General features: G+C 36.7%; 1 protein-coding gene across 3 annotated transcripts in view; it reads left to right on the forward strand.

Moving 5' to 3' along the window:
* LMBR1 (limb development membrane protein 1) overlaps positions 1-13,618 on the forward strand; it is a 75,409-nt gene that overhangs the window by 18,780 nt on the left and 43,011 nt on the right. The window contains exons 3-5 of one of the 3 annotated variants that reach the window (XM_057416479.1): positions 101-140; positions 2,481-2,620; positions 8,997-9,100. In XM_057416479.1, coding sequence (XP_057272462.1) covers positions 101-140; positions 2,481-2,620; positions 8,997-9,100 — 284 coding nt within the window. Of the gene's footprint in view, positions 1-100; positions 141-2,480; positions 2,621-6,799; positions 7,141-8,996; positions 9,101-13,618 lie in introns of those variants that run through there. The other 2 variants (XM_057416480.1, XM_057416481.1) reach the window with 2 other exon arrangements.

A 13,618-nucleotide genomic window follows, 5' to 3' on the forward strand; every position in this document is an offset into this window, starting at 1 on the left:
AACTTTAATGGTAAATTAAAATTGTGCCTATGTATATATATTTTAGCTTGAGGAAAGATGACTAAGTATTGAATATAACCTGCTGTCATTTAATTTTCAGATGAGCAAGAGGATGAAGATGCCATCGTTAACAGAATATCGTATGTATAGCTCTTTATAGCAGATTTTTTCCTCTGTATATATTGTTGTAATAGGAAACTTTTATTCTTGCAAATAAGTAACAGTATATTATAACTGTGACAGCAAATAGATTGCTAGAGGGCAGAAGAAAAAGACTTAATCAAGTGGTGCTTTGAATTGTGAAAGGCATGACGAGGCAAGGCAGCTTGGTTTAGGGCTTTTTTTTACCCGTGGCTTTCCTGATAAGCGTGATGTTGGCCAGAATATTGCATGAGCACCTGACACAAGAGGTAGAATTCATGCTTGACTTCTGCACCTAAGTTTAGGTCTCTAAAATGTAGTGTTTATATGGGAGGCAGTTGTCTTTAAGTTCTCACTGTAGTTGATGGAAGTCCTGTCAAGGGAGGCAGTGGATCCTGGAAAGAAAGTTATCTCACCCTGAAGTAGACATCTGTATTTGATCATTTAAAATACAAAGCTTAAAACAGGGTAACAAATGGAAGACAAGCACTTGCCAGACCTCTTGGTCTGCCAGCAACTCATCTCCTCTTCCTGTTCCTTTGTAAAGCTAGATGTTAAACTGTCTATTATAAATATGTCTGAAGATTTACAGAATACCTGTGAGCTGTTGCTGCCCTCTCAGTTACATGATTTGGTAAACCATGTGGAGTTGCTTATTTCAATGTTCTTAGCTCTTCTGCGGTGGCACTGTCATCCCCTTGGAAGGAGAGGTCATTGAGTGTTTTATTGATTTGTCTTGTACCCTGGGAAAGTGCCGAGAACATTGCAAGCTGTTCACTTTTAGTTGTGCATTTGTGTCAAGCTTCAGAGATGTACAAAGATGATGTAAATCTTTAGGCACATGTCTCTCGGTAGTGTCTGATAACAATCTTTTATATAAAATTGAAATAGTTATTGCCACAAGATATACTTCAGATCTGGAGACAAATACATGCTTTTGCATGCTATGAGGAAATGTTTCCCTCTCAAGTAGAGGAGCATCTCCGCTGTGTTTTTAAGACTACAGGGAAGGCTCTTCTAAATTGAAGATTTTTGTAGCAGCTGTGGTCTTAGCCTCATTCTGAATGTTTTAATATTCAAAGAGTCTAAGAATCTTGTTAACTGTTACCCCACTCGCATACCTATTTTCTAGCTTAGCTTTAAAATGCATCAAGTATCAGTTGTAAACACTGTTTTTAATGTGAAAGCAGAGTAAGGCAGGATTAGCACTTCCACAGAGTAATAGCCTTTTGCTAAAACTATTGTTATAAATACAAAATGCTTCTTGTTCTTTTGGCCTAAGCTTTCTTGTTCCTTAAGTGTGCATGCTATTTCCCAAAAGCCATAAAATAACTTTCAAACATATGCAGGTGGATATTTCTTTGTGTAGCTTAATTGTCAGGACTTACTGGGGAGAAAACGAAGACAAACTGCTGTATCACCTTGAAAGGCTGTAATGTGTTAGGCTTCATAATTCTGTCTTAGAATACTTAAACATCCTTAAATAAAAGAAAGAATACCTCAAAATCATGTAAGAGTATTTTTTTTAAATAAAATTAGTCACTCAGACTGTAAGTATTGTGTGAATAAACAATGGATTTGTACACTTTTAGTGGAAAGTAAGATTTCTGTAAGCAGCTTACTGACAATCCTGTTGTAGGAAGAATCTACTTAAGTTTTATCTTTTTTGTTACGGAATTTTGAGAATTAATTTTATTCTAGCATTGGGTTAGTTCTGTAAGAATATAATTTTTTTTTTTTTTTTTTCATTTTGAAGAACACAGTTCTATTCAATGCCACAAGATGGCATTTGATATAAGTTGTATTTGGGATCTAAAAAAGAAAAAGCTGAAATATTTCTGAGAATTTTTCTGTATTGACTTCGCATCCATTAGAAAACCCGAACCTATGAGACACTTGAATAGCACTCACATTTTAGGAATTACAAGCTGCCCTGATTTCAAAATGTGTAAAAAGAGTATAGATAGTGATTTTTCTTCCCCCCCCCCCCCCCATTCTGAGAGTGTGTGTAATGAAAACTGAAATAGGAGAGTTAAGATATTCCTTGAACTTGAGTAATTTAATGTGTGTATGGCATTGGAATTGAATATATGCAGGTCTCGGAGAGTAATTGTGGTAGCTGGTAAAAACTAATTATTTTTACTGGATTCTGTAAACTATTCGGTATTTGAAATATGCTTTTTAGAACTGAAATATTGTGGAAATCAGTTTCTCCTGCCCCTTTACAATGTAAGAATGTGTTGCCTTCAGACGCTAATTAGCAGGTAGGCTAACGACTTTTTTTTCCCCTTGTTCAGAGCATGTTGGTGGTAACAGTGGTGCATTTCTTTAAATTTCAGGCTGTTCTTGAGCACCTTCACTCTAGCAGTTTCAGCTGGTGCAGTCCTGCTTCTACCTTTCTCAATAATCAGCAATGAGATCCTGCTTTCTTTTCCACAAAACTACTATATTCAGTGGTTAAATGGCTCACTAATTCATGGTTAGTACTCAGCATAATGTAATTAAAATGGATGTCTTCATTATACATGCAAAGATATGTTCTTATTTTCAAACTAATAACTCTATTTTAACCTAAGATGCTAATTGAGTTTTTAACATGTTACTGGCTGGTTTTGCTGCTGTGTGATTTATCACAAAAGTCTGTCTTAACTGTTTTGTTGTGTGTTGGTTTTTTGTTTGTTTGTTTGAAGAATTATGCGGACTTCATGGGATTAAACCAAATTCACTGTTATAAATATTAGTGTAGAGTAAAAGTTACTAGAAGCTAACTTAAAAGCACACTGTCCAAACTTCTTCCTCATGTGTTAAAGTGAGATTCATAAGGCTGTCTTTATGATGATACATGTAAATTTATTCTCAAAATAATAATTTGTTTCATGAAACTTGCTATGAGCATTTGGGATTGGATAGTTAAACTGCTAATGATGTAGTTGTAAATAAGGAAAAGAATAGAATATAAATGTATTGAGTGTGATAGAGGTGCAATAAAAATAAACTCAAGGAAAAGATGCAAGAAAAGACTATCACACTTTCTGCAATGATGCCTTGATGTCTGGCAGTGAGTTTTGCATGCTTTCCAATATTGGTTAACATGCCTACAACTATGATATGTACAATTTATACTAATATTTGAAAATAATTTGGATACTTCCATGTGTCTAAGGGAAATAACTGATGGAGACAGGACAGTCTTTAGTAGATCTGGCTTGAGAAGGGAGATAGTACCTCTGCTATAAAACAATTTAATCTGGAACAAATAACTTACAAGCTAATAGTGCTGTCCTTCTGCTCTTGTGAAGAGAGAATAATTAGGCTCGGGAGGATTTTTCTCTGAAAAGTGTACACTTTTTGCTAAATATTCAATAATACAGAGAACTAATGAATTTCATTATCTCTAACTTGCAAGAGTGTGGTGTTTGGTGTTTTTTTTAATTTGTTTTAAACAAATGTGGATAGGTGAAGACAGGAAGTAATGCATGTTGTCTGTTATCTTTCTGAAACTGGCTGGGTGTTTTTTGTACTATCTGGATGGTAAAAGAATTTTTTTTCTTTTAAACCCATGAATAAGGAGGGGTCGACTGGAGGTGTGACCCTGACCAGTGATAGAATAGTTTTAAGACCTCTGAAGTGCGAAGAAGGAAAACAGTAGAATAAAGACATTAGATCTTGAGAGAGTAGACTGTCCTCTTCAGTAAATGTGTATATGGGACCTCACTGGAGAATATCCTGAAGGCAAAGGATGCCAGGAGAGATGTTTACTTTCAAGGATAACCTTCAAGCATGATAATGTGTACCTTGGCGTGCAAGAAAATGAGCAGGTGTAGTAGGAGATTGACTTGGCTTAATAGGGAACATGAGCTCAAAACCAAAAAGAAAGTGTACAGAAGGTAAAGTAGGGATGAACTGCCCAGAAGGAGTGTTGAAATATCACCTGGGTTAATATCCTGGTGTGAAATTAGGGAAGCCAGGGCACAGCTGGATTTCTAACTGGTGAGGGGGTTTATATAGAGCCAGCTTCTTCTCTGGTATGTGCAGTGAGAGGCAAGAAGCAATGTTTGCAAGACACAAAGCAACAGCTCTTCACAGCAGGGATGGTTGAACACTAGAAAAGGTTGTCCAGAGAGCTCTAAATCCTTGAAAGTCTTTAAAACTCACCTGACTAAACCTCTAAGCAGCCTGATTGTACCTGCAGCTTAGCTGTTTTAAGCAGCAGATCTGACTACATGACTACAGAGGTTCTTTCTAGTTGAGTTACTCCCTGATCTGCTCTGTCACACATCATGGGGGATTGCTAATTTGGTATGAGACACACCATCTCCTACATTGGAAAAAAAACAGCCCAGCGAGTCTCATTTTTCACAAGGATTTGACTGCTCAGATTTATATTCTTTACTCTCAAATATGAAAAGGAATATTTATGGAAAATAACCCTTCCTTCTGTGTCTGAATTAATTTTGAAAAAACGACAATCAAATATTTTAGAGGGAGAAAATTTACATCATAACTGAAGAAATTTTCATTCTGTCAGTTGCTACAGCACTTGAGAAAACTTGGGTTAATTAGGAATTTGCTGGTAAAAATAGCTGTTGCATAGGAAGGTCTTCAGATTTCCCAGTGACCATCATCTTTTGATTTTAATGGGACAATCTTTTGAAAGTGCCACTTTATGCATACACAGTATTACATATATTTCATAAGTCAAATAGTAACTGCTAGCAAGGGAATAAATTCGGCATCTTGTTGTTTCCAAGTTTGACTCAGTACTGCAAAGCTTATGCTAGGGGTAGACATAAATGAACTAAACCAAGATTCACCACAATTGCTGTGAAGACTTCAGAATTTGGATTTTGGATATGACGACAGGTTTTTGCTACTGCAGCTTGACAAAAGTTTAGTGTGCTTTATTTCAAAGCCTTACCTTAGGGAAGGGCTCCCTCATGTGGTGTTCACTGGGTTTGCACAATAGCACTGCACTGCTCTGTAAAAAACCGTTCCGTGTAGTGGCAATACCTTTTTGAAGTTATTTATGAAATATCTGCTCAAATTTTGATAGCTAATAGTTCTATCACAAGCAGTCAAGTCCAGAATATATTCATATCTCCATAATACTGTCTAGCATAGGCTTCATATACGGTTTGCATACTGCTTTGCAAATATTATCAAATGGGAAGATTTGTGTTGCTTTACAATACAACACTTTAGTTTTGCCGGATTTATCAATTACAGATGTAGTCTGAGGTACTTGAATGTAGTATTAAGGGGTTTTATATTGTAGACTGCTGCATTAGTTGTGGCATGTAGAATAATAGAAAATATATGCCTCTAATATTTGAAACTATGCAGAAGGCCCATATCCATGTCCAGAACAAACACTCTCATATAATGCATGTTGAACTAAACCCAGAAATTCTTCTGACAGCTGCATGTTCACTTACGCTGTTGTTGGATACAACCACCAGGTGGGGGTAAAATGCAACGAAACTGCCAGGAGTAGAAACCCACCAAATTGCTGAGGATCTGATCTGTTTGCCAAAGACTGAGAGATTGTTAATTTTTATGTTTTATTAACTTGTTTTATGGGGGATATTCTTAGGTTGCTGCAAATGCAGGAAAAAAAAAGTAAAATATTCCAGTAAGCTGCTTAAAGCTTTTTTATATGTTGATGTCTTCAAGTCTCTCTCATGTAATTTTATGATGCAGTGTAGTGTGAAATAATTATTTTTCTGGGTCCATTTTAATTTGACTTCTGAAATGTCAAATTAGGATAAGACACACGTCAGGGGAAGAAGAGAGCCTTGTGTGTTCCTTACTTTGAAGAAAGTATATGTGTATCAGGAGGAGTATAGAACTGTCCTTACCTCTCATAACTTTGCATGTATATTTTACCCCTGTAACTTAATATTCTGTAAACGTGGTTCCTATCAGCTGCTAATGTGTAAATTTCTGGATTTCTTTTAAAAACACCACAGATGTACACCGCTCTCCCCTCTGTTAAAATACTCTGCACATACCATGCAGCTCCTAAGGACTGTTCTACATTGTAGATCTACATGTGATACAGCTGCTGAAATTAGGACAACCAGGTATTTGGCTTTGTGTTAGGTAGCTGAAGGCACTATTTGTCCTCAGAGAAAATAGCTGAAATGAGACCCTTACTCCATCTCATAGTATTTCTACCCTGACTCTTTTTCTGGGAAAAAGATACCCCAAAACCAAATCAAGCCAGCAACCAAAACCAAACGCAGACTATTTGAGTTAGTGTACTCCTGGTAAGGGCTGTTAATAACATTCTTGCTGATGTTGCTATGTGTGAATGTTTCTTGAATGGTAACTGGAGCTTCTTGGCTAAGCAAATTCAAAAGGAAAAATCCCCCTCTTTGTTAGCTGCAGTTTAGCTACCTTTAGGCAGTCTGTTTTCTTTAGCAACTGAGTATTATATTTCACGCATCGTTTAGAGTTTTCTTATTTTGTTTTCTTAAGCTTATTGGGCTAAATTTGGGTCCTGGTCCTATTAATTGCTGAATTAGATTTCTTACCCTGTCTTTCCTCCCTCTGTTTTTGTGTCTTGTTGAAGTTTAAATAATTTCCTTGAAAGAAAAAGGAAATAATATGGTGAAAGCATTTTTAAGGAGATGTAGGTGCAAAGTATTTTACGTTTGGAACTAAACACAGGAATTTCTCTCAATAGTGAATTCCCCAGACATTCAGTAAATGTCTCTTTCCTCGCCTATTCTTTCTAAAATGGATGATTTCAAAGAAGAAAATGAACAAGCCTATTCATGAGAAGAAAGAAATAAACAAAGCTGTTAGTTCAAATTTTCTTATCATGAGGGATGTTCTCTTTTGGATTTCAGGTGATACAGTATAGTCTTGTGTAATTGTGGAAATGTGTGTGTTTTGGGAAAGGTGGCCTTGTTTTCTCAACTATAAAATAAAAGCTGTGTTTTTGGGATGCAGAACATGTGACACTAGTTGAATCTGTTAGCTGCTAAATTGCAGGTAAGCTGCTGCTTTTAGAAGGAAGAAACTGCATCCTGCACAACTTTTAATAGGATGATTGATGATGGGTTCATGTTTAGGCACCAGAAATTGTCTATTCAGAAAGTGTTCATCTTAGATCTTAATAGAGCAGATACCCTTAATGGAGATTAGTTATCGCTTCAGGTTGTTTTCTAAACCTTTTCCCTTCCTGCAGATGTCACATGTGTCTTACAGATGTCCTAATTTTAGTCACTTCTAGATTTTTCACCTAGATCACAGAATGGTTGAGTTTGGAAGGGACTTCTGGAAATAATCTAGTCTGACTGCCCTGCTCCCAGCAGGTTCAGAGAAGGCTGCTCAAGACAGTACCCATTTGGGTTCTGAATATGTTGAAGTGTGGAGATTACAAAACCTCTATGGGCAAGTTGTTGCGCTGTTTGACTACAGTAACAGTGGAAAAAGTTTGGGGTGTGTTTTGGTGTGGATTTTTTTTGTTTGGGGTTTTTTGTTTGTTTTTTTTTCCCCTTCCCTCCCCTTCCCCCCCACTCTAATGTTTCAGTAGGTTTTTTAGTTCATGCATATTGTCTCTTCTCCATTCACTGAATACCACTGTGAGAAGTCCAACACTGGTTCCCTTTCCCCCTCTCTCATCAGATACTTATGTACATTGTGTAAATCTCCCTAAGTCAACACTTTTCAAGGCTAACCAGTTCCAGCTTTCATAGCCTCTCCTTGAGTGACAGGTGCTTCAATCCTTAATAATTTTCATGGTCATTTGTTGGCCTTGCTCCAGTATAGCCTGTCATGTATGGAGGAGCCCACAGCTGGATGCAGTTCTCCAGATCTGTGCTACTAGTGCTAGTAGCTCTGCTACTGAGCAGAGAGGAAGGATCACCTCCCTCAAGCTGCTGGTAACACTTCTAATGCAGTCCAGGATGCTGTTCACATTTGCTTCAAGGGTATGCTGCTGGCTTGTGTTCAACTCCTCTAAGGCCTTTCCTACAAGGCTGCTTTTGGGATGATTGGTCCCCAGTGTGTGCTGTCAGTCCATTTGTTCAGCTTCCTGAGGGTCATCTGAGTGGCAGGCAACTGCTCCTCGCCATCTTGTATCTTCAGCAAAATTGCTGAGTGTGCACCCTCTTCCGTCATCCAGGCTATGAGTGAAGATGTTAAACCCAGTATTGTCCCCCTGGGATATACCACTGGTGGCTGGCTTCCAGCCTGACTTTGTATTGCTGGTCATAACTGATTGATCCCAGAAACTCAGCCAACTTTCAGTCCAAATCAGAGTTCACTTACTTAGCCCATACTTTGTTAATTAGACAATGAGGAGATTAATGGGAGGTGATGTTTAAAGCTTTTGATCCAGAAAATCCACTGATCTCTTGCCCACTAAACAGTTATCTCATCATGGAAGGCTGCTGTTGGTGTTACTATGATGGTGGCATTTGTATGTTGCTCCTGTTAAAATCCGTGATTTGCTTGAGTTTCTCTTGGAAAAACTATGGAAGCGAGTACACTGAATTTTGGGAGATTCACTGATAGTAGTAGAATATCTTTGTCCTAAAAACTCTGTAAATGGTTAACTAAAGAGCTTTCAGTGGTATGTTGTGGAAGTAGTCCACCTGAGCTTGCAGCCTGGCTCACAAGATTTCATACATTTGCTGCTATTCTAGTTGGTATCCAATTTTTGTTTCAAGATTGTTATACAAAGACATGATTATTTTTCAGACCTATAAATAACTCTGTATCATAAAAATCTGTCTTCTGTTAGACTTGTATGTATACTACATTGTTTTATGTAAGGGGAGAAATGGGATATTTTTAACTTTTAAAGCTAAAAGCCTTAAAATTTTTTTTCTTGTTTGTTGCAGGCTTATGGAATCTTGCCTCTCTTTTTTCGAATTTATGTTTGTTTGTATTGATGCCCTTTGCCTTTTTCTTCTTGGAATCAGAAGGATTTGCTGGCTTAAAAAAGGTAGGAAAATGCTATTAAATACAAAGTAATTATGGTACGCATTCAATTTTTAGCTCTTGTTTCTGATGAAACTACGAATTTGGGAGGATTTGGTGCTGGAATGTGTATGCTTATGTGAATGCGTATATATGAGTGAATGTTTTTGCCTAAGCAGGTGAAGCGAGTATTTGGTGTGTGGCTGTGAGTAAGCTTAGGGGAAAAATGAAGGTCCTTGAAAAGCCATTTATACTGAGATGGAGGAAATGACTGAATTTGTTTCTTTAATAAAATATTTTAATCAAAAATTTATTTTTTGAGAAATGATTTTTCTGGGATGCTAAATGGAGAGAAGGTTGAATAAATACACTAGAAATAAAGTAACAAGAGAAAGCAATACAGGCTTCTTGCTAATGGGAAGGGTGATTAAGTAACAGATGACCTAGAGAAACAAGCTCGACTTGTGAATTTTAAACATTAACAAACATCCCCCAAAAGTTCCAAGTGTTGTCAGGATAAACAATAATATGTTAAGAAAACTGTCATAAATGGGTAGAGAATAACTGAAAACCTTAAACCTAGTTGTATGTATTATACACATATATATGAAAGGGCTGAGTATTTCAGCAAGGCGTGGAATTTGGCAAAGCACTTCCTGAACAGTAGGATGATAACGATTATATTAATACGTTAACTAAAGAAATATAATGAAAATTGCTTTAATGGGAAGAACAGCAAAATGAATTTCAAGTCGTAAATATCAAACTGTCTGGAGGCCAATTGTACCACATTTTCATTAATCTTTATGATCCAAATGATTACATTTTTGTTTTTTAATGATGGTGTGCTTAAGGGAATTCTGTGCTCTTTAGATGACAGTTATTAGAAAGCAAAGGGTCTTGAAAAGTGATCTGAAATCAGGAAAATGAAACGCATTAAAGATGAGTACAAAAGATGATGAGTCATTGGATCACATGTAACAAATCAACAAAGGGATGATTGTAGTGGGGAGGAAAATGTAATTCCCAGTTGCACTGAAAGGAACTGGCATTGAGGCAATGAAGTTGCCATTTGTGTTCTCGGGAGAATTGGGAAAAACTCAGCTGAAGTACTGCATTCAGTTTGGGATTTTAAGGTTCACATGGATACTTAGAGAGAAAACAGAGGACAACAACAGCAAAGATAGATACTTGGAGAGTACAGCATGAAGGAAAACGTCAATTCAGAGAATGTGGGGGAAAAAAAAACACCCAGATTTTACTCTATAGCTGACGTTACTGAGAGGTTACATATACTGAGCAATACATCTGTGTCAATGGACTTGTGGGACCCAACCAAGATGGTGTGTCACTACTGGGTTGGTGCAGCCCTTTCTGAGCTGTTGATGCTACTGCAGTTTTGTTCTGTATTGACTAGACTGTAGATGTGTATGTTACTTCAATTACAACTTTGGATGGCCAAGATAGTAAGTTCACCTTCAAAGGAGTTTGGTGATGGGCTGCTATGTTTAACTGCATTTATCCCTCTTGGCTTGAAAGCACTCTGCATCTTCCATCACTTCAGATATCCAGAGGACTAAGAGAACTTTTAGCAACTCGTTTTGTCCTGTTAGTTTTTAGGTGGAGGTGGCTCTGTTTTCCTTTTGACTCCAAGTATCTAGCCACAGCTAATGTGTATCTTTTATTCTTAAAAAAAAAAATAAACTAACTGATTTTTAGTGGAGTTGGTTTCTGGTAGCCCAACCAAAACCAAGGATTTTCTCCATTAGTGTATCATGGAGATATGGTGTATCATGGACAGTATTTCTGGTATGTCCCCTTGACTTGTACATTTCTTCTGGCTCCAACCACCAGGTGCATCATCTGTCTCAGCTTCGTTAAACTTGCACTTCACATAAAACTTCAGTTACAGTGTAACTTATGATACTGGCTATCAATAAACCCCATTCAAGATAAATACGATCACCATTACATGTTTACACTTAGAAGCATTTGTGACTGGATGAGATAGAACCATAATCTGTCTGCAGATGTTTGTTTTGTTTTTGTTTTGTTACTTCGCTTTCTTCTGGATGTTTTTGGTATGTCCCAAAAGCCAGGTCTGATTCTTAGTTACAGATAGTCATGGCCTTTGTCCAGTGTCTGTTCTACCTGGCTGCTCTGTTTAAAAGTATCCAAAATGGATGTGGACATACTGGATTGTTTTACCAGCTTTGAGTGAGCCCAAAGGCTACTGGTGAAGATGTAGGAATTGTAGTCTATTTAGGATGAACATACTGTGTCTTTGGTCACTTTTCTTAGAAAGCAGCAAATGTCACTTCTGGGCTAAGTTGATAGTTAAAATTGAGTTTGCTGTTCTTTTCCCGTTCTCATGCAGATACATGATTCTACTTGCAAGAAGTACTTTGTGTATATAATTTAAAGAAATACATCATGTAATAGGGTCATTAGAATCTGGGAAAATTTATGGTTACTTGAACTTGGGATTACATGTAAGCTTTTTGGTTCTAGAATCTTTGACTGGTACTTCCTGTCTTTGTTTTCCTTAAGTTTTGACACATTGCTTATTTCTTTTCAGAGAAGACTTTGAGACAATGATTACTGTGTAGAATTCTGGTACTTGCGCAATATAATCAAACACAAAATAATTTGTAGAAGTTTGATTTTTTTTTTTTAACTTTTTTTTTAAATGGCATATTGTCTTTCATCACTCAGAGTAATGGGCCAAAGAGATTCAACATCGTTCAAATACTACTGTTAACTGGCAAAATCGGATTTTAGTGATCTCAATTTGAAAGAGCATTTCATACATTTGGCAAAACTTTTGTCCGTAAAGAGATGAACAATCTACTGTAAATGTGAAGGCATTCATTAAGGAGGCTTGGCACAGGCTATTTAATCTTTAATCTTTCAGTTAAGAATTGGATGCAGGAGTAGGGAAAGCAATTGATTCTAGATACTCAGCTTAGCTCAAAATTTGGGTAAAAGAATTGTTCCTGTGGAAGCTTTTATGCATGTTGTCTTGAACTTGTCATAGAATTACCTTCATTAGAATGAATACTTGGGTCACTTGAGATATAGGTGTGCAGAGTCAGGATGTCTATTTGAAGGTGTTCATGTAAGAATTGCTTGTTCAATTTTAATAGAAGTTCTGAAAATGAATGATTAAAGGAAGTTCAGATCTGAAATTAAATGTTTGGGGTTTCTTATTTCATTTTTTTGACAGATTTTTGTTCAGCTTAAATTGCAGCAGTACTCTTAGTCATTATCACATATGGGCCTGTTGTGCAAAGTATTTAGCAATCTGTGTGCTTATCATAGGTTATGCTGTAGAAGTTGATTTTATGTATTCACTGTAATGTGACCATTTTGGGGGTTATGATATTTCATCTAGCTCATAGGTTACTATTACAAGCTTCGTGTCTTCTCTTTCCATATTCTTTTAAGGAAGTATTGCCCCTTCACTATTTTAAATTTCATGAATTGGAATGGGTTTGATTAACCATTTTCCAATTTACTATAGCTTATTTTCTTGGTTGCCGGTTTACTTTCTAAATGGCACATGGCCCCTCATACAGACTCTTTTGATTCCCCAGGGCAACAGCTTAAAACAAAACAACCAATGACTTGCATATTGTGCAGAGGAGAGAAATACGGAAATTAGGCACTCGCCTTAGAGTGATGTAGGGTTGTACCAAAAATTGAACTGATTATCTGCCTAGTTTTTAATGAAAAGTACTATGTTAATTCCAGAAGGGCATATTGGGTCTAAGGGGATTGACCATGCCCTTTTAAAAAGCTCTTCTGTGTTACAGTTAAGTCTGCAATTGCCATTCAATAGAACTACTGTTATCAGGAAAATAATTATAAAAGCAACATTGGGGGTGTATAATACATTTATGTATATCTTTATGTAAATATATGTGCATGCTGTGTGTGCATTTATGCACACACTTATTTTGATGCACACATGTGAATTGGGTTTTTCAGGACTACTGAAGTAGTTTGAAGTCACTGTGATGTATTTCACCTTACCTGATGTTATTAACTGAGCTATTGAAGTACCTGAAGTAACTTTAATCTCCTGAATCAGCGTTAAAAACTTTTTTATGTTTTTATATTCTTCTTGTCTTCTTTTGTAGAGCCTGAGCATAGAGTTATATTTCTTGTTTAGATACTCTTTCAAGTCTTTGCCACTAGCCTGCTCAAATTCTGTAGTATAATTATGAAACAAAGATGTCAACCATGTTTCTTAATGTCAGATTTAGTCTCATTCCTTACCATCCTCCCCAAAAAGGGAAACTGTGGTATTTGCAGCTGAGCATCTATAGTTCAGAATGCTGATGTTTTCATGTCTGATAACTGCACAGAAAATTACATGTGTGCTGCTGTGTGAAGGAGGCAAGCATTTTTTAAGAGATAATTGCTTTGCCTTTTCCTGACCTTTAAAATACGCTTTCTCTTGATGTAACTTTAACTGAAATTTGTATTTATTTGAAGTTGACAAAGATGAAGATGTTTAGGAGTAATTTCCTTGTAAGAA

Source organism: Pezoporus wallicus, unplaced genomic scaffold (genome assembly GCF_028554395.1).
Source record: "Pezoporus wallicus isolate ANWC-B61680 ecotype Strahan unplaced genomic scaffold, APGP_CSIRO_Pwel_v1 contig_3847, whole genome shotgun sequence".
Taxonomy (NCBI): domain Eukaryota; kingdom Metazoa; phylum Chordata; class Aves; order Psittaciformes; family Psittacidae; genus Pezoporus; species Pezoporus wallicus.